This window comes from Pipistrellus hanaki (genome assembly GCF_964339955.1).
Source record: "Pipistrellus hanaki genome assembly, chromosome: 7".
Classification (NCBI taxonomy): domain Eukaryota; kingdom Metazoa; phylum Chordata; class Mammalia; order Chiroptera; family Vespertilionidae; genus Pipistrellus; species Pipistrellus hanaki.
In genome coordinates this window covers 5,736,165-5,757,837 of record NC_140509.1, presented here as the reverse complement: position 1 = coordinate 5,757,837, position 21,673 = coordinate 5,736,165, and the positions used below count along the sequence as shown (strand labels likewise).

Here is a 21,673-nt window from a genome sequence, read left to right as displayed (position 1 = left end):
GATCCTACAGCAAAGTTTGCCAAACCCACTAACAATAAATATTTCCTAGGGAGCTTTCCCAAAATGCAAATTTCCTAAGCCCCACACAAGGTATACTGAACCAAAATCTGGAATCTTTATTTTGAATAGGGAGGGTCTGCTATGATTCTGAAGATCAGCCAAATTGCAAACTGCTGGTTTATGACACAGTCTGCCATAACATAACTGTAGCAATAACTTCAGATGACAAAGATGGTTTGTTTTTGTTATGAAATAATGATTCAAAGTCCAAAACATACAGGTGACCATATTCTCATTCCCCTGTCCTCCAGCCACCCATTTATTTACTCTTTGTGGGCAACTAATACTACTGGTTGTTTTATCTGTCCTCCCAGAGATCCTGTATGCATAAAGGAATTATAAATATTTGCTTTAAAAAAAGAATAGCAGGAAACAATACTTTGCTATGTGAATAAACCAAGGTAAAGAACATGTGCTATCTTGGAAATCTTTCCTCATTAATACATTAAGAGCTTCCTTATTGTTTTTAAATTTTTTTTATTTTTTCAAAGATTTTTTATTGATTTTTTTAGCAAGAGGAAGGGAGAGAAATATGAACACTGAAGGCTACCTCCTACTGGGCATCAAGCCCACAAACCAAGCATGTGCCCTACCAGGAATCAAACTGGTGTGCAGTTTGATTTGTGTGCAGGATTGCGCCCAACCAATTGAGCCACATTGATCAGGGCTTCCTTATTTTATTTTAACCTGAATGGTATATGCCCCTTTGTGTCTGCATCATACTTGATAAATGAATCCCTTTTCATTAGGCATCTATGTTATTTCTACTGGTACTTTCGCTGCAACACATAATCATATATATGTCATCTTGTTCATGTGCAAGTGTATTCGTAGGATATGTTTCTAGACATGGAAATGCTAAACCAAAGGCTATGGGTAATTCTGATATTGCCAAATTGCCCTCCCCAGAGGTTATGACAATTTTCACTCCCACTTGCAATGTGAAATAGTTTAGATTTTATACTGAGTTGAATATGAACAATGCCTATGGCTAACTTTCTAGATGATTCTCTGAAAATACCATACCTTTATAGCTCAGTGATATAACAAATGATATTCTGAAAAAAACTTCTGTACCAGGGAAATATGAATAACTTTACTATTGCTATTAGAAATATTTTTGACTATTTGAGACCCAAGAAAAAGAAGAGCTGGGAGAAAAGAGAAGTTGAGATTAAGGCAATCCTGCTATTCTAAGCTGACATGCATGCATTATAGTTTTTCCCCCCGACCTCAGCATAAAATTTTTCACTTACAACACAAAGTTTAAATCATGTGAAAAATTAACCAATTGTGCTGTTTACTATTTTAATTAACAATAAAGCTCTACAAGTGTTATAGCAAAAATCTTGCACAGGAAAAGTTTATTAAATAAAGGCAGGCTGTCCAAAGGGACCCATTCTGTAGCTAAGGAAAAACGGTGTCATGCAGAGGGCATGTTGAAGAGAATAAGCTAGAGAAACAACTGAACTAGTTCATCTCCTTCAGAATACACAAACACAGAGGGAGAAAAAAAGGAACACATTTTTAGCGAAAAGAGTTGATATTTTTATTTTCACATTTCACAATACAAACGAAAATCGCTTTGTTTTTGTCCCACTCCTCCCCTCAAACACTATTCTCTTTTAGACAGGAAGGGGGAGGGAGTCTTCCTTGCCTGCTGTTAGAAAACACCCAGAGTCACAGCGCCTCGATCTCCTGTGAAGTAGAACAAGTAACAGAAGCCTGAGAGAAAGAGGCTCCCCTTCCTCCTTATCTGTCTGGTCGAGTCATTCCGGGCCGAGTGGGCACCATCATGGGCCGGGCCGGGGGTCTCATCATTGGGGGCCCAGGCATCATTGGCATGTGCCCTCCCATAGGCGGCCTCATTCCAGGAGCTGCAGGACAAAACAAAGAAAAAGAGTCAGAAAATACTACTTTGGGAAACCTTTGACGGGACTTCAATTAAACATTAAAAAAAGTAGCCCTCCCTGCAAAATGCTGCAAAAAAGACACTTGTCAAAAGAATGCTACAAATTCATCACATCTTTAAAATATTTAGACATTCTCAAACAAAAAGACAAAAGGTCAACACAAGAACCATATGGAAATCATAATCTAATGATAGTAAGGGGGAAACCAACACTAGTTCCCTAAATTGACCTTTTTCCCCCCTTAGGAAAATTCACAACTAAGTCACATGTTATTTAGCCAGCTCTTTTTTTTAAAAATATATTTTTATTGATTTTACACAGAGAGGAATTGAGAGGGATAGAGAGTTAGAAACGTCGATGAGAGAGAACCATTGACCAGCTGCCTCTTGCACACCCCCCACTGGGATGTGCCCGCAACCAAGGTACGTGCCCTTGACTGGAATCGAACCCGGGACCTTTCAGTCCACAGGCCAACGCTCTATCCATTGAGCCAAACCAGTTTAGGCTAGTCAGCTCTTTAAAAAAAAAAACCACACACAAAAAAAAAAAACCCACCCATCTTTAAATATTTTATTGATATTTTACAGAGAGGAAGGGAGAGGGACAGTGTTAGAAACATCAATGAGAGAGAAACATTGATCCGCTGCCTCCTGTACATCCCCTACCGGGGATGTGCCCACAATCAAGGTACATGCCCTGGACTGGAATCGAACCTGGGACCCTTCAGTCTGCAGGCCAACGCTCTATCCACTGAGCCAAACCGGTTAGGGCTTAATCAGCTCTTTTAATCAGTTCTATCCACCATATAACCAGGAGCTATTTCATGGATGTACATAGGGACAGAGGACAATCAAACCACTAGCATTTGTTCAGAGTGGTAGGAAAGGTGAGCAGGAGGCCCATGCTGAGAACCTGTTAGTAACTATACTTAGTTCAAGTCACAAGACAAATATTAGGCAATAATGTGATTTATAACAATTACCACACACACAAAAATATGTTTTCTTCTAATGCATTTTGGAACTATTCATGAATTTTTTCAAGTGTCAAATCAATACACCAGCCAAATAAATGAGCCAGGGGAGGCAGGGCAAGCAGAGAGGTAGAGGTTGCAGAAAAACACAGGCTGTTTCATGGAACTGATAATGTCCTACATCCTCAGCTGGGTATACATTTTATTATGTCTCAACATCTTCTTGCTATATATTTCCTTTTTAAATATAAATTTTTACCTTAATTAGCTATTTTTAACTAAATCATTTTGATTAAAGACTTGCTATAAATGGTTAAAGAGAAAACTATATTCAAAGCTGAATATAGCCTAATCACAAAGTGAAACAAAAGTATATGCAGACACAAAACCCAACAAGTATATAGTTTTTTAAAAGATTAATTTCAACAGGAATACGGACTACTAAACTACTAAATACTTTATTTAAAAAAATGCCCACTATAACATAACTAGCATTCAGCATTTCTTAGAGAAAACTGATCTAGGCCAAAGATTGAAAACGAGGCACCTGAAAACTTGTTTTTTTTTGTTTCCACAGTGCATTTATTTTTAATTAGTTGCCAACATTGGTAATTAAGAAGTCTAATTACTAATAAATCTAGAATTCTTTTCCAACTCATTATAGAAATCTGCAAACACACAGAGAATAGAAAGAAAAGATAATAATGAATTCCCATGTATCCATCATCCAGGGTCAACAATTACCCACCTATGGCCAATTTGTCTTATCACCACTCAGTCTTATCCATGCCCATTACCAATTACTCCATTATTTTAATGCCATCCCCATAACTTATTATCTTATCCTGGCTAAGAATAAAAACAAAATACTAAGGAGAATTCGCAACACCAACTTGCATTCTCGAATGTCAACCACTGGCTAAAGCTGAGTTCTAGAAGACTTCTTTAGATGAGTTATCCATTCCCAGTTTACAACCAAACTCTCTCGAAATTTGAACTTGTGACTGATTTAAGAATGCCAAAGAAGCCATTTAAGTCACTTAATGATTGTGTTTTGGGTTCAAAGAGAGCAAGGCAGGAACTCATTTTATCTATACTTTCCCATCTCAGTGTTTCCCAAAGTGTGGTAGGCATACCCCCAGGGGTACGGGAAGAGTTTGGTGGGGGTACGCGTTGCACCGGAGTCTGGTGGGGATATGCACTGCACCGTGCTTAGCTGTGCCTAATTCTATGTTCTCATGAGTACAAGGGGTACTCAGCGTTACGAAAATTATAGAAGGGGTACAGCCAGGAGTAAGTATACTTCTGGCTAGGAAGCTACTCTAATACTTTGTACTTGTCTTACCAGTTGAACTGTAGGTTTCTTGCATCAGATGTATTTACTCTAAGTTACATAATTTAAATATTCTGCAAATAAAATAAGAGTGTAGAAAAAGAACTGTTTATATTAAATCTAAGTTGATATTTAGCAAGACTCAGGCAAAACATCCCCCCTGAAAAGTGCTCACACATTTGGTAGGTGAGATGATCATAAAAAACTGGCACTACAGGCCCGGAGCAGCCAGGCCGGGAGCAGCCAGGCCCAGAGCAGCAGCAGCCAAGCCCAGAGCAGTCAGACCGGGAGCGGCCAGGCCCAGAGCAACAGCATCCAGGCCGGGAGCGGCAGCGGCCAGACCAGGAGCAGCTGGTTGTGGAACGGACCAGAGCAACAGAGGCCAGGCCCGAAGCAGCCGGGCCCGGAACAGCTCGCTCCTCGCCTGCCCATTTTCCAGGGCTGCCTCTCAGACATGGCTGGAAATTTTGGGGGGAACTTGAGGGTCTGCCGAATCAAGTGAAGGCTTAGATCTGGATGTGTTGAGTTGTTATAGTGCTGGGGTGTTGATCTGTGAGTGCCTTGTGTGGGGTCTGGATGAGGTTGGTTGATCTATTTGGAAGTGTCTTTTGTGTGAAGTGTATTCTTGGGCATGTGGAGGTATTATTGATTTGAGAAAATACTAAGTAATTGATTTACTACCTGAAAAATTTAAAGTTCTGAAAGTTTAAGGTCTCTTGCCAAAAAGAGGTTTTAAAGCTAACACCTTAATTTCAATGGAGAAAGGGGAGGACAAGCCCTTCCCACCCAGAACAGGTAATCCAATTCCAACCAGCAGCTATCTTTAAACAATGTGTTCATTTACATTTGAATGGCTACACCTTTTGATAGCCTAAGGGCAAGTTTACATGTATATAAGTTTGCTTCTCAGTTCCCAGGGCAGAAAAAACAAAGTTTAAAATTATTAGATTTTAAAATTTATTCTTAAAAATATAAAAGTTTATTAATTAAAAAAAACAACAAGGAAATTAAAAAAACCTGATGAACAATATTAACTGGTGAATATAATAGAATCAGAGGTATTGGAGGGGAGTGGTGGATGCAGGAAGAGACTGAACATAAACTGTGCACCTATGGATGAGGACAATGGGGGGTGGGGAAAGGGCAGCGGGTGGAGGGGGGAAGAAATGAGGTACCTTTGTAATAATATGAACAATAAAGATTGATTAAAAAAAAAAACCAAAACTGGCACTAGACTGGCTCACAAGGTCTCTAATCATTTCATATAAAATGAAACTAAAGTTACCCTAGCTGGTTTGGCTCAGTGGATAGAGGGTCAGCCTACGGACTGAAGGGTTCCAGGTTTGATTATGGTCAAGGGCATATGCTCAGGTTGCGGGTTCATCCTCAGTAGGGGGAGTGCAAGAGGCAGCCGATCAAGTGTTCTTTCTCATCATTGATGTTTCTCTCTCTCCCCGCCACACCCCCATCCTCTCGGAAATTCATAAATATACCGGTATATATTTTTTAAAATCAAAGTACAGTTGATAAAGGATACATTATGAGTATGGTTTATTGATTTATGCAAGAAATATATAGTGTTTCAATCAGCAGCTTTGTTTTCAAAGCAAAGGCTCTGACCATGTTATCAGGAACATTTCCAAATTAATGCACATTTATGTTTATGTTAAAATCAAACGTTTAGGTGAACGTTTTCCCCCCTTGAATAAAAGACCGACCACCAGGCCTAAGTGTTTTCCATAAACTAATTTGGTCTAACTGACCTCCAAGATTAAAAATCAACAGGAGGTAACTCTGCTCCAAATCAAAATCAAGAAAAGTAGCAGCACAGTTTGTATCTACCCCTCTTTTTATGCCCCAGTGGGACAAGCTCATCTACCTATCTCTTTATTATAAACTAGGTGCCAGTGCACAAATTCGTGCACAGGTGGGGTCCCTCCTGGTCCAGTCCCAATTGGGGCTGCTTGGTGCCACCTGACCAGGGAGGTTGGCTGTGGAAGTGCACTGACCACCAGGGGGCAGCTCCTGCGTTGAGCTTCTGCCCCCCAGTGGTCAGTGCACATCATAGCTACTGGCCAGTTGTCCAGTCATAACAGCCGCTTAGGCTTTTATATATATAGATATATACAGATGGCCCAAAGTCAGAAGGATACAAGGAACCAGGAGGGAGAAGAGAAAAAGCAGCAGCCTTATCCTGCTTTTATTTCATTTCATTTTTTAAATGTTTTTATTGGTTTTAGAGAGAGGAAGGGAGATGAAGAGGATAGAAACATCAATGAGAATCATTGATTGGCTGCCTCCTGCATGCCCCCCACTAGGGATCGAGTCCAAACCCTAGCATGTGCCCTATCCAAGAATTGAACTCATGAGCTGATACTCAACCACTGAGTCACACCAGCCAGGCATGCCTTATCCAGCATCCATTTATACTGGTAAACCAAATATTAATTTTTCTTAAGCATCTCAGATTCACTAAATTTAATTTGTTGCAATACAGTTAGACAGCCAATTAAGAATTATATTTAAATGGAGAACTACAACACAATGGAGCATTCTAGAAGGATATTCAAACTTACCAGGTCCCACTGGCATCATCCCAGGAGGAGGAGGACCCATCATTGGCATCATAGGAGGGCCCCCCATATGGGGTGCTGGCATCATACCGGGGCGAGGTGGACCCGCTGAAATAAAAAATGGGGCCTGCGGTTAATATATGTTTATACATGCATGAACAGTTTATCTCCTTTCAGCACTTAGAAAAACATTTTTAAAATATATTTTTATTGATTGCAGAGAGGAAGAGAGAGGGAGAGATAGAAATATCAATGATAAGAGAGAATCACTGATCCGTTGCCTCATGCATGTCTCCCACTGGGGATTGAGCCAGCAACCCAGGTAGGTATGTGTCCTGACTGGGAATCAAACTCTGACCTCCTGGTTCATAGGTCAATACTCAACCACTAAGCCGAGACAGGCGGGGGAAACAGTTTATCTTTTTTTTGTATTTTATTGATTTTTTTACAGAGAGGAAGGGAGAGGGATAGAGAGTTAGAAACATCAATGAGAGAGAAACATCAATCAGCTGCCTCCTGCACACTCACCACTGGGTATGTGCCTGTAACCAAGGTACATGCCCTTGACCAGAATCGAACCTGGGACCCTTAAGACTTAAGTCTGCAGGACGATGCTCTATCCACTGAGCCAAACCTGTTAAGGCAGTTTATCTTCTTAATGAAACTAACAGTTCCTTATGATCTGGTCCAAATCCTATAACAATAAACTTCTTATGGTCTTTTAACAGATCCACAAAAATCAGCGTGCCACAAAACTTTACTTTTGACTGAAAAGCAGGAACAAGCCTATCTAGACAGAAGTATAAAAGGAAGTAAGATTCCTCAGGTTAAAAAAAGAACAAAATCTTTATTTTTTAAAAGGGGATATTATACCTTCTGAAGCACTGGGGGGGGGGGGGGGGGGGGAGCTGATGTACTTAATTAAGCCAGAAGTACCTGGTTTCAAATTTTTTTCCTCAGTCACTTTGTTGCTACTTCTTTCTTTTTTAATCTCTATTGTTGAAAGTATTACATATGTCCCCCTTTTTCCCCATTCACTTCCTTCAGCCCACCCCACCCCCCACCTTCACCACCCTATTGCCTGTGACCATGGGTTATGCATAAATGCATACAAGTTCTTTTTTTTTTTTTTTTTTTTTTAATATATTTTATTGATTTTTGTACAGAGAGGAAGGGAGAGAGATAGAGAGTCAAAAACATCAATGAGAGAGAGTCACTGATCAGCTGCCTCTTGCACACCTCCCACTGGGGATATGCCCGCAACCAAGGTACATGCCCTTGACCGGAATCGAACTCGGGGCCCCTCAGTCCCCAAGCCGACACTCTATCCATTGAGCCAAACCGGTCCCGGCTGCATACAAGTTCTTTGGTTGATCACCTCCCACCCACCTTCCCCTGCCTTCTCCAAGATTTGACAATTTGTTCCATGCTTCCATGTCTCTGGATCCACTCTGTTCATCCATTTATTTTGTTCATTAGATTTCACATGAGTGAGATCATGTGATACTTGTCTTTCTCTTACTGGCTTATTTCACTTAGCATAATATTGTCCAGGACCCTCCTGCTGTCTCAAAGGGTAAGAGATTCTTTTTTACTGCTGCAGAGTATCCCATGGTATAAATATACTACAGCTTTTTTATCCACTCGTCTACTGATAAAAAGCTGATGAACCTAAACCTAATTTCAGATTTTAAAAAAATCATAGCCCAGATTTGAAAATACAGAGCTGTCTATGCAGAGATATTTCTGATGTATCATTTATAATAGCAACAACTGAAAACAATTTACATGTCCATCAATAAGAAATAGTTAGGTTAATTCTGACACATTCATTCCATAGACTATTGGACTAGTAAAATAATGGAGTTGAGACCCAGCCTGTCACGATAGGGAGGTAACTTAAGAGCTGCTGTGAGCTGTGGCTGGCCAGTCCCAGGATGATGGGAGCCCACAATGTTTTGGTGGGCTATTAGTGATCCACCTGTGCACAACTATTATAAACAGCCTCCTTACTTCTGTGTTTATACCCATGATCACTTACAGCAGTGGTCGCCAACCTGTCGGACCTCACAGACCACAAATGGTCTGCGGACCACCAGTTGGCAATCGCTGACTTATAGGACTGAGTTTAGGTCTCTGAGATCAATTTCAATCTGAAACCTTCCAGAAGGCCAAAGAACACAGCTACTCAATTTCCTCTTGTCTATCATGCAGAATCAACAACACAATTATTATCTTTTGCAATGTATATAACTACAATATATATACACAAAAGCCTAATATGCAAATTGTTCCCACCGGAGTTTGACCAGGAGAAGACTGGGAGTTCAACCACTTGCTATGATGTGCAATGACCACCAGGGGGGCGGCGAGGAATAAAGGCAAGCCCAGCCAGTAGCCGGAAGGCCCCGATTGGCCCTGATCGCCAGTGTCCTAGGGAGCCTTCCTGTGCATGAATTTCACGCACTGGGCCTCCAGCATTGGCATTAAGTGCGTTAGAAAACAAAAAGACTGAGCTTATCCGCTACTTCTATCCTCCAGTGTTATGTTCATAGCAGTAATTTAATATACTCAGCAATACCTCCTCATATATTAGCTCATCCAATCGCACACACATCCTGAGCTTTCCACTGAATCTGTCTCAGACCCACATGGGATGCCACAAATATCCCAATAATAATGCAGTCAGAAGGTAACTAAAAATATTTCAGAAATTATACCACTAAAGCTATTTTCTGTTACTATGTGTTCATTCAATGAGGATTTGACAATATCAAAGTACAATCTGCTCAGCTACACCCCTTAAGATAAAAATGTTATAAACTTACGAAGACTGGGGGGAGGTGGGATCATCGCCCCTGCAGGAGGTGGAGCTGAGAATGGAGTAGGCGGTATTTTTCCTTGCTGAAATGCTGCAGCTATAAAGTGAGAAAAAAGAACACACACACAGTGAGTAAAAATTCAACAATTCATTTATTAAAATAACTAGTTTCTTTTAACTTTTAATGGTCCCATTTATTTCATTATAAATAGCAATCATCTAAGATTACTACATCATGGCCTTTATGGTTTTATTTATCTATACTTTTAAATGTATTTTTATTGATTTCAGAGAGGAAGGAAGAGGGAGAGAAAGAAACATCAAGGATGAGAGAGACTCATTGATCGGCTAACTCCTGCCCACCATGTGGGCTTATACCCTGATCAGAATCATGTGACCTCGTGGTTCATAGGCTCAACTACTGAGCCATGGGGTTGGGTAGCCTCTATGTTTTGTTTTTCTTCACTTTTAGTTTTTTTAATGCCATTTTGGAACATAAGTTCTATGCTGATTGCTATGTATTCAAACATATTTACTACGATTCTGGTGAAACTGATAGGTAGGAGAGAAACAGGCCTGGCATTTTGTGTGTGGTGACTGGGGGTTTACCAAGGGCCCTGCCACTGCTCAAGGGCTGTACTTCCTGTCCCATTCAAGATGTCACATGCTCCTGGGCTCCTGAGTGTGTGTGTGCGCAGAGTAGGGTAGTCTCTGCTAAGGCTGCACCAGATTCAGTGAATAAGAATATAGGATGCCAGGCTTGACTGTGATTGAACACACAATACAATATACAGATGATGTATTATAGAATTGTATACTTGAAACCTATATAATTTCATTAACTAATGTTACCCCATAAATTCAGTAAAAATAAAAAAAATCAAGAAAAAATAAATACAATTTAAAGAAAAAATGCATGACAATAACTTAAACTTCTAACTCACATCAACAGCAAATAATTTTTAGCATAAGTGTCCAGTTAAACCCTTATTTGACTAATGGAGCTACAAGCAGATTTGAGGACTGAAGGAGGGACCTTAGCATGTATTTCTCTGCTCCCTCCCTGCTAATCCTTCAGGACTGCACACAAGCCTCAACTGAAGGCCACAGCTCTGGCCACTGAGTCCTGTCCACACGACTTCCTCCACCAAGTGCACTCTCAGGGCTGCTGCAATGGTGAACGCCGCAGGGTGAATGCCAGGGTGGAAGACAGATTTCACTGGGAGCAACAGGGAACATTCACTGCTGTTCCTCACTGGAGGTTTCAATGGCTGCAGGGTGCAGGGCCTTCTGCATGCTTGGTGGAGGGCTATGGGGTCAGCCTTGAGCAGTCACCCAGGCAGATGAGGGAGAGGAGGAGAGGGTGCAAGCCTGGTGCATGGGTGTGGGGCTGTGCTCTCAGCACAGGAAGGTAAAGCCCAGTGCCTGGGTCCCATCCAGCTTCTGATTTGAGGTGCTTTCTGCAATAATGAATGCTCTCAGCCTCTATGGTTTTAAAATCAACTTTAGGTAATCACCAGCTAAAATTGCAATTGATTGTTTTACTGATTTGGGTTTTTTAATTTAATTGTTTTTATTTAGTCAGTGTTTCTATGGTTGAATTAACTATGGGAGATTAAAATGAAAAGCTCCTGTCAATGCTTACGAAAGAGAAGTGGTAATCTTTAATCTATAGATTTTGTTTATAACCAGTTCAAGCCATTCAGTTTTATTTGAAAATGATACCTTCCAAAAACCAGGCATTATAAACTTCTATCCTTCCTATATCTGCTGTCCTAAGTCAAAACAGTGTATCATTTGGTTTACCAGTTTATAAATGAACACACTAAGCTGAGAGACATGAAACACAGATTTCAAAGCAAGAACCTGAGGGGAGGGAGATTATGATCTTAAAATAATATCCAATACAGACAATATGAGGCACAAATTAAAAAAGAGACTGAAGATTATACATATTTTGTTTTAAAAAGGAGCCATAATACTAAAACACACACTCATAAAAGTCTATTCCTGAATGTAAGTCCTTCCCAATTGAGTGTAGTCTGCAGCCCAGGCACCTTCCCCATATCCTACTATACCCCACCAGTGCAGAGGGCCAAATTATTCAAGTAAATCACTGATAATTCCAAAATACTTGAGTTAGCATAGCTATTTCTGAACAGCTATTCAATTGCCTTTCAATTGAGTCTGTGCTCTGCAAGGCATCATATCCCAATAAGGCACCACCACACCCTGAAGGAAAGAACAGCTTTTAAAGACTGCAAAGGGAGCGCCTAAGCCATTGGCTCAGTAGCTGACTCACTGTCAACATAACCGCAGACATGATGTGGTGTGCTCCTGAGGGCTTGCCTCCTCTCCTCCAAAAGTCCTCCATCAAAAACTCATCCTAAATTCTTTTCCTATCTACAAAAAATAACTAAACAAGTCCACTGATGGCCAGATTATTATGATCTCTGAACACAAAATAACCTGGCCACTCAGTGTACTGATGGATAAGGGAAAGCTTGCAAATCTTGATATGTCAAGGGACCAGGAGATAGTGGCCCCAGCCTCTGGCTATTAAGTCCTCTGCTTTCTAACTACCCACAATGCAGTTCTTATACATGGAAAAACCTTATTTTAAAATCCCAACTCTGCGGTCAGTCTACACTGAGTGGCCAGATTATTAGGGTTCAGAGATCATAATAATCTGGCCACTCAGTGTATAATGCTAACCTTTAATGCCAAGAAATGTCTAGTATTTTTTCAAATAAAGGAAAAGATTACATTAGAATTAATTTTTTTCAAATAAAATGGGACAATATCTGAGATTTGCACGTTAATAATCCAGGAGGGATAAAAGGGACTAGGTGAAGGGATTTGGTGGCTCTCAACTAGGGCAATTTTGCCTTCTTGGGGACAAGAGGCAATACTTGGGAGATATTTTCAGTTGTCACAACTGGGGATTGTTACTAGAGGGTAGATGCTAGTTACCGCTGAACATCCCACAATGCACAGGACAGCTCCCACAACAAAGAATTATGCAGCCCCAATGTCAGCAGTGCTAAGTTTGAGAAACTTGGTATAAACAAAACATGACTACTGTAGCAGGTGCTGGGGAATTAGAATGGGTGGGGAGCAGCGGTCATGGGAGATTCACGCATTAAACCTGTTTGTAACTTTCCATAATAGTTTTTGCTTTAAAAAAAAAAAAATCACATCACAATCAAAGTCCACATTTGCCTGCTAGATCTGAGTACAATGAATAATTAAGAAAGGCCATGTTTCAAATAGACCAGTATGATTTATTTTATAATAAAATGAATAAAAACTATGGATCACTACAAAGGAGGTTCACATCAGTAAAGAAATATTAGGCAACTCATTCTTCTGTCCCACTTCCCAGTCTAATAGCTGATTGCTCTAACCTCAATAATTAATATTAATGTGTTCCTATAGCCCTGGGAAACCAATGACCTTCCACTTCTTTCATTTAACACATCAGAACGCTTCTATTTATCATTCAGAATGAGTTGCTTCTGTGAAAAACAACAGAGACAGGGACAAGAAAGAATGGGACCATTCTACCACCAGAACAAGAGACTGAAGCGTACTTGTTTTGTCAATCAGGCTCTGAGCCTGCTCTTCCATCCACTTCTGATAGTAGTCTTTCACATTCTCTTTGTGCTTCCTACCGCTGCAGTGTGTCTTTCTCACAGATGGCTATAAAACAAAAAGATTATGTCAGTCACAGAAACAAATCCCCAAAACTAGCAATTTTATCAAGGCCTCACCTTTATATAGAGGAGGCCTGGCTACCTTTAGCAGCTTTTGCTAATGCACCATCTATAAACATCAGCCAATAATGTACTGTGGTCATTTATCTACCATGTTTTTAGCCAAACAAGGGGTCAGCAAACTTTGGCCTATGGGCGGAATCGGATTCTGTGAAAGAAGTATTGGAACACAGCCACATTAATTTATGTATTGTCCATTTCTTCTCTCTACAAGAGTCAAGTAATTGTAATGAAGACTGTATGCAATGACCATAAACCTAAAATAATTATAATCTTGCATTTTAAGAAGTTTACCAACCCCTGATCTATTTTAATGTACTTCCTTAGATTATTCTATGGCAAAAATTTAAAAAATAACTTACATTTAAGTAACACTATTTATAAGAATATACTCTTTTAAATGATTATGGGTCTAGAATGACTTTATTAAAAAACACACACACAAAAAAAACAACACACAAAACACCAGAAAAAAAAAAAAGACTTTATCACACTAGCACGTTAAACATACTAATCAGAAAGAACAAACTACTGATACATGCTATATTGATGAATCTCAAAAACATGTTAAGCAAAAGAGATCTGACACAAGCACTGTAAGATTCCATTCATATGAAGTTTTAAAAATATTTTTATTGATTTCGGAGAGGCAGGGAAACAGATAGATAGAAATATCAATGATTGTAGTAGAGTCGGTGATATGGGAGGGGAGTGGACTGACTGTTCTCGGGGAAAGGGAGGGAGGAAGACTGAACATAAACTGTGCACCTATGGATGAGGACAATGGGGGGTGGGGAGGGGGTGGGTGGGATAGGAACCTGGTGGAAGGGGGAAGAAATGAGGAACCTTTGTAATAATATGAACAATAAAGATCGATTAAAAAAAAAGCAAAGAAAAAAGAAATATCAATGATGAGCTCAGCCAGAGTGGCTCAGTAGTTGAGCAGCAACCTATGAACCAGGAGGTCACAATCCGATTCCCAGTCAGGGCACACGCCTGAGTTGTGGGCTCGATCCCCAGTAAGGGGCATGCAGAAGGCAGCTGATCAATAATTCTCATCATTGATGTTTATTTTTTGAAAATATATATTTCTATTGATTTCAGTTAAGAAGGGAGAGGGAGGAAGAGGGACAGAAACATCAATGATGAGAGAATCATTGGTTGGTTGCCTCTTGCAAGTCCCACACTAGGGATGGAGCCTGCAACTCAGGCATATGCCCTGACCGGGAATCAAACCCTAATCTCCTGGTTCATAGGTCCATGCTCAACCACTGAACCACACAGGGTGGGCCAATAAATGAAGTTTTAAAATTAGTAACACTGACCTTTAGTAAAAACCATATCAGTCAGAGTTAAAGGTGTAGGGGACTTACTGCAAAGAAACACAAGGGAACTTTCTGAGGTGATGAAAATGTTCTCTATCTTGACATATCCATCAAGCTGTAATCATTTTACAGGTCATCAAACTGTACACTTAATAAAGTTTGCATTTAATTGAACATAAATTATAATGAAATTTATTTTTAGAGTACCACAAGATTATTACCGTCTATTTCTGCTGAAAAACTGATCTCAAAACCTACAGCCAGCTGAAACCAGTTTGGCTCAGTGGATAGAGCATCGGCTTGCGAACTAAAAGGTCCCAGGTTCGATTCCGGTCAAGGGTTTGTACGTTGGTTCTGGGTACATCCCCAGTGGGGTGTGTGCAGGAGGCAACTGATTGATGTTTCTCTCTCATCGATGTGTCTATCTATCCCTCTCCCTTCCTCTCTGTAAAAAAATAAATAAAAATTAATAAAAATATATTAAAAAACAAACAAACAAACAAACAAAAAAAACCTACAGCGGGTAAGTGGCAAACTCAGGCCTAGAATTCAGATTTCACTGAAATGCTCCCCATGGCTGCCCAACCACTTCCTACTAGTCTGTTGCTCTGAGTGATTGCTTCGCTGGCAGCAGATGACTAATAAATATCACATGGGTGGTCCACATTTCAAAATGCTGTCATTGTCTCCAAAACCACTGCTTACACTATTCTTACAACAATAATGCCTCAAGCCTAACAACAAAATCATGCCTCGGAACCAGTAAAAGTTCCCAAATTAAGCACTGAATGTTTTATATGTTTCCAAGTCCACCACAGGGAACTCCTTCAAATCACCATGGAAATGTCCTAATGTTTTCCAAGCTATCATGTTCAAACAGTATTACAAGGGTTCCTGATGCTCCTCATGTAGCATTTATACTAATAAAAGGCTAATATGCTAATTTGACTGGGTTGACCTGATATCTTCCAAATGTCTGGATTTCCCCAAATTCCCCCAGCCCCTACACATCCCTCTGTAAAGGCACAGAACAAGTGAGACCCCTTAAATAAAAATCAAAGGTTTCCAGCAACGGTGGGCCTCTCTCATCACAGTCATTTGGACTGGATGGCACTTGAGTATTTATCTAGGTACCATGACAGAGAAACACAAGCTCAAGTCATGATCTCTGCCCTTAAATAATTCACAATCTTATTAGAGTGAGTGGATGATAAAAGCGCAGTAATGACATCAGAATGTAAGGCAACAATACAGAAAGGAACAGAAGCAATTGCTAGGATGATTTTTCCAACAATTAGTACAGAGCATGTGCTGTGAATTAAATTAAAAAAAAAAAAAAGTGTGTGTGAAAGTAGCTGCTTCATGAGTATGGCATCCCTTTCTATTTTAAAGGAAGCTGAGTTCCATTTGAACTGTGTGTTATGTTATGATATGTGAGGCATAGAACAAGGAAGGCCCTAAGTGTACTCTGCTTTGATATCTGAAACATTTTTAAAAAAATATATTTTATTGATTTTGTACAGAGAGGAAGGGAGAGAAAGAGAGAGAGTTAGAAACATCGATGAGAGAGAGAGTCATCTACCAGCTGCCTCTTGCACACCCCCTACTGGGGATATGCCTGCAACCAAGGTACATGCCCTTGACTGGAATCGAACCTGGGACCCTTCAGTCCCCAAGCCGACGCTTTATTCATTGAGTCAAACCGGTTTAGGCTGAGACATTCTTTACTATCCAATGTGATTTATTTCTGTACACCTTAGTTTTGTAATAGTTAAGTTACTAGAATAATACATCTTGCTATAAAACATTACTAGAAGATCAAAAGATCAGGTGACATTTATTGTTATTTTCTATAAATGAACACAATCTCTGGTATGCTAAAGTGACAGGTATTACAAAAACATTCAGATAGGGAGACCTACAAGCTTGATTACAAGTGAGGTTTACTATCATAACCCAAGCTTATTGCTTAAAAAAAAAAAATCAGGGAGCCAACTAGAAACTGAACCAAATATAAGCCCTTGAAGGGTAATGTAAATTGGATAAGCTTCCCTATTACAAGAGCAACAAGAAAAAATTCAGACACAAGAATGCATTCCATCTACTCTAAGTTGCTGCTAAAGAAAAAAAAAAAAAAAGAAAATACTTAATACACATTGTAAAGAGATTTGTTCAAAGAGGATTTCCTAGAGTAAGTGATATTTCAGTCAGTTTTTTAAAATGTGAAGAGGTTAGCTAGTTAAGAAAAAGGTGTAGGGGTCCCGGATTGCAGAGGGTGCAGGCTGAGGGACCCCCTACCCCTCACCTTCAACCCCTGTGCACGAATTTCATGCACTGGGCCCCTAATTTATTATAAAGACAAACCTTTCAATTTTCTGAATTCTGGCATTAGCAAGGTGCGTAGATATATAAAAATAGTGTTGAAAAAGAATAAAAGACACAGCCCCTCACAAACAATTTCAGGAAATTAAGATTCTCCAAATGACTTAGAGAGGAGGTTAGGGACAAAAACAAAACAAAAACAAAAAGACTGGGGATCTACAGGAAAGCTACTACTAACACAAACTTAATTGAAATAGTTTCCTCCAGGACATCTATAACATCATTCGGAACCTTGACGAAGCAATAAAATTGTTAATTTTACTAAATCTCAACCCTAAAGTTCATGTCTTTTTAATATTCTGGGGGACAAAATGGGAAATATTTTGTCAAAGCACTTCTGCTGCACGCCAAAATACACTATGTCAAAGAAAAGCAGGCATGCTATTGTTCAAGCAGCCTCTTTCATGGAACTGTATTTTATTTGAAAGAACAACTAAGAAACAAACTGGTTATTCAGATCTCTAAAAAAATAAATGAATATGCCGAGACCAGTTTGGCTCAATGGACAGAGCGTCAGCTTGGGGACTGAGGGGTCCCGGGTTCGATTCCGGTCAAGGGCATGTGCCTTGGTTGCGGGCATATCCCCGGTGGGGGTGTGCGGGAGGCAGCTGGTCGATGACTCTCTCTCATCGATGTTTCTAACTCTCTCTCTCTCTCCCTTCCTCTCTGTACAAAATCAATAAAATATATTTTAAAAAATAATAATAAAATAAAAATAAATGAATAGCCCTGCTGGGTGACTCAGATAGTTGGAGCATCATCCTGTACACCAAAAGGTTGCCGGTTCGATCCTTGGGGGTGTGTGCCGAAAGCACTAATCAATCTTCTCTCACATCAATGTTTCTCTCTCTCCCTTCTTCCAAAAAAGCAATCAGTGCTTAAAAATCTGATCTTAAAAAAAAAATCAAAATTTTAGAAAACTTTATCTGCTACCACAAGCTTGCCAGCTTCCAAATATTTAAGCCATTTATAATTAAATTGTGACATTAATCAATGTGAATTGTTATATTAGGTAATCAAAAGGGAGAAATGCAAAACTGAGTGAAATAGTATTTTCCAAATAACCAAAGCATGTTACAAAATCAGGCATGGTAAAAAAGATTCACTCAGAGTGTGAGAGACGAGTAAATTTTAATGTTACTGAGTATAGAAAGTTTGATGTTTTCAGATAGATTCCACATTACAACTAATCCTGGGTTGAGTTTTGGCGCAGACACATAAAGTATTAAAGAATATCTATAACGATCTAAGAAATCTATAAAAGTACTCTTCTGTTTTTCAACTCTATATCCATGTGAGGTTGGATTCTTCATATACTACAAACCAAAACACATGCAGCAGATATAATGGAGAAGAGAATTCAGATGTCTTCCATTAAGTGACACATTACTGATATTTGCAAAAATGTTAAAACGCCATTCCTCATACTAATTTGTTGCTTTGAAAATAGTTCCTTCACTTTTAAAATGTTAATCGTGCCGAAGCCGGTTTGGCTCAGTGGTAGAGCGTCGGTCTGTGGACTGAAAGGTCCCAGGTTCGATTCCAGCCAAGGGCATGTACGTTGGTTGCGGGCACATCCCCGGTAAGGGGTGCGCAAGAGGCAGCTGGTCGATATTTCTCTCTCATCGACGTTTCTAGCTCTGTAGCTCTCACCCTTCCTCTCTGTAAAAAATCAATAAAATATATATTTTTTTAAAAATAAAAAAATAAAAATAAAATGTTAATCGTTTTACAAGTAAAAAGTGTTTATTACTACCTAAAATATATATGTAGTGTCAGCCTGTGGACCCCGTTTCACTTCCAGTTAAGGGGGCACGTACCTCAGTTGCAGACTACTCCCCACCCTGGCCCTGGTTGGGGCGGGTACAGGAGGCAATAGATGTGTCTGGAGTCAATGTTTCACTTTCTCTCTCTCCCCTCCCACTCTCTCTAAGAATCAATGGAAAAATATCCTCAGGAGAGGATTAAAAAACAACAATAATTCTCTGATTACTGCACAGAGCTCAGAGAGCTACAGACAAAAAAAAAGCTTAAGTACTCAGCTTCAAATTTAGGAATTTCCAATTTTATCAAATCAAACTATTTGAGTCGCCTTGACACAATCAGCTATTTGAGTTTTAGGACATTTTCCTGGATTTTTACTTATCATATAATTTTTTTTCAAATTCCAATTTACTAAAGCTTTATTATTTTGGGTCTCCAGTGAAAGCACTGGCTGTTGGAAGACTAGAAAAATAAACACCTCAAATTATTTTCTCCAAGCAGTAGCCCTTCAATCTCAACAACATGAAAACCATAAACTTACACCTAAAAAAACCAAAAGTCTAACTTATTATATATTAGGTTTTGTGAAACTATAAAGAAATTCAACTTACAGAGTCATGGGTGAGGTATGTATCGCAGTAGTCACAATAAAACCTGGAAAGAGATGGAAGGTAGAGAAAAAGAGATGACAACCAGTTAATAGATGCCCACTCCCGAAGTGCTGTTCACTGAAGGCAAAAAAAAAAAAAAAAAAAAAAAAAAAAAAATTAAAAATCTAGTAACGATTCGTACAAGGCAGAGTCCTTACATAAGCCAGGCTTTTTTGTTGCCCAACGCGGAGAGATCCAGAACCCTCCCGCCTCCCTCCTCTCCCCAGACCCTCTCGCTTCCCTGGACTTCAGGAGCCAGAACCCGCTCTGTACGCCCTCACGGGCCACAATTGGTGGCTGTGACCGCGAACACCCCCAGATTCAGGCCCCCACTCACTTCGGCATGTTGTTCTGCAGGCCGTTGGCACTCAGTTGGCCACTCCGCGACCGCGCCGCCGGAAATGACGCACACAGCCAGCGCCGGCGCCGCGGAATCGCGAGGTCTCAAGCGCGACTTCGGAAATCCTCCCCGTCATCCAATCGGTGTGCCCCGCGCCACTGCGCCGGCTTCACCGGGTCTGGAGCCGAGTGGGGGCGGGGCTCTCCCGTCCCCTCACCTACAGGAAGACTGGCGCACTAAGGGTCCCTACGAGGTTCAATCCACGGACATTTATTTTATCTCAATTCCTGATTCTTTAATCTGGAAGCGTGCTATTCATTCTCTGGACCAATATCTAACAGTTACCACTGTGTGCCAGGCTAACTACTATTAAGTACTGAGGAGAGAGCAGTACAAAACAAGTAAGATCCCCGTCCCCCTGGAGTTGACATTTGAGTTGGGGAAGACGGAATAATAAAGTCAGTATGTCTTAGGTTAGATGGAACCAAGTTCTATGTGGGGTGAAAAATGAATCGGGAAAGCGAAAGTTCGGTTTTAAAAAACAGAAAGCTTGTTATGAATGTGACAACTAAGAAATAACAGGTTGCTTAAAGCAATAAAGCCAGGTGCAATTTTCCATAGCATGTCTTTTACATATATATATATGGATTTCAGAGAGGAAGGGAGAGAGAGAGAGAAAGATAAATGATGAGGGAGAATCATTGATTGGCTGCCTCCGCACACCCCCTACTGGGGATTGTGCCCACAACCCAGGCATGTGCCCTAGACCAGAATCAAACCCCAGAACCCTTCAATCCACAGGCCAATGCTTTAATCACTAAGCAAACCAGTTAGGGCCATAGCATCTTTGTGTGTGTGTGTGTGTGTGTGTGTGTGTGTGTGTGTGTTTTAGCCTCATTAACCCCAGGAGATAGTAGAATAATAAGTTTCAAGTCCCGTTTCGGCTTCCTAGCTGTGCTGCTTGTGCCATTTCTTCCTCTGAAAAATAGTGTGGCTCAGTGGTTGATAACATGGATAATCGTTCATACTTGTGGGGTCTAAGGAAGAATTAAATGTGAAAATGCTTGTAAAGTGTTTAGTGCAATGTCTGCATATACAAAAGCTCCTCCTCCCCAAATAGTATCTTTATATAGGAGGAAATTGATAGAAGTTACTTGTCCACAAATATTACCTGTTCTAACAAGGCCAAACTTCCAGCCTAGTCTATCAGACTCTATAATGAAAGTGAGGAGGAGGAGCTTTTGATTATTCTGCTTCACATTTTCTGATGGTGGAATAGTAATAATTGCTACTTTGAATGTTTACTATGACCCAGGGGCATAAAATGCATTAATAATTTAATCTACTCAGCAACCCTGTTATTCACATTTCAGGTGAGTAAATTGAGCTTTAACAAGTTTAAGCTTCCACACCCTGAAAGAAAAGTTAACTGTACAATAAAGTTATTAAGCTTCCACCACCCTAAAACAGTCGTAAATCTTAGCATTAGTAATACTAAGAACAATTAATCAGATTCTGTGTGTCTCCTGAGCTTGTAAACATTAAGTAGACACCATTAACTATGATATATTCTTTCTTTTTTTAATTTTTTAATAGATTTCAGAGAGAGGAAGGGAGAGGGAGATAGAGAGAGAAACATCAATGATGATAGAGAATCATTGATTGGCTGTCTCTTGCACTAGGGATTGAGTCCGCAACCCAGGTATGTGGGCTGACCAGGAACCAAATCATTAACTCCTGGTTCATAGGATGACGCTCAATCA

The 21,673-nt window shown here is 40.0% G+C and overlaps 1 protein-coding gene across 1 annotated transcript; it reads right to left on the bottom strand.

Annotated features, from left to right (window-relative positions):
• Positions 1–1,584: 1,584 nt before the first annotated feature.
• SNRPC (small nuclear ribonucleoprotein polypeptide C) lies at positions 1,585–19,989 on the bottom strand. The gene is made up of 6 exons (XM_084889521.1): positions 19,908–19,989; positions 19,532–19,574; positions 13,267–13,375; positions 9,681–9,770; positions 6,856–6,960; positions 1,585–1,937 (listed from the first exon to the last, which is right to left on the bottom strand). Exons 1-6 carry the CDS (start codon positions 19,913–19,915, stop codon positions 1,813–1,815), a joined length of 480 nt encoding a protein of 159 aa, XP_084745647.1. The 5' UTR covers positions 19,916–19,989; the 3' UTR covers positions 1,585–1,812.
• Between the last annotated feature and the right edge of the window lie 1,684 nt (positions 19,990–21,673).

Bases quoted from the DNA above. Each gene is read 5' to 3' on its own strand.
- SNRPC (XM_084889521.1), bottom strand. The intron at 13,376-19,531 runs GTAAGTTGAATT...TTTGTTTTATAG, and splicing joins CATACCTCACCCATGACTCT to CCATCTGTGAGAAAGACACA. The intron at 9,771-13,266 runs GTACGCTTCAGT...CTCACTTTATAG, and splicing joins GAGCCTGATTGACAAAACAA to CTGCAGCATTTCAGCAAGGA.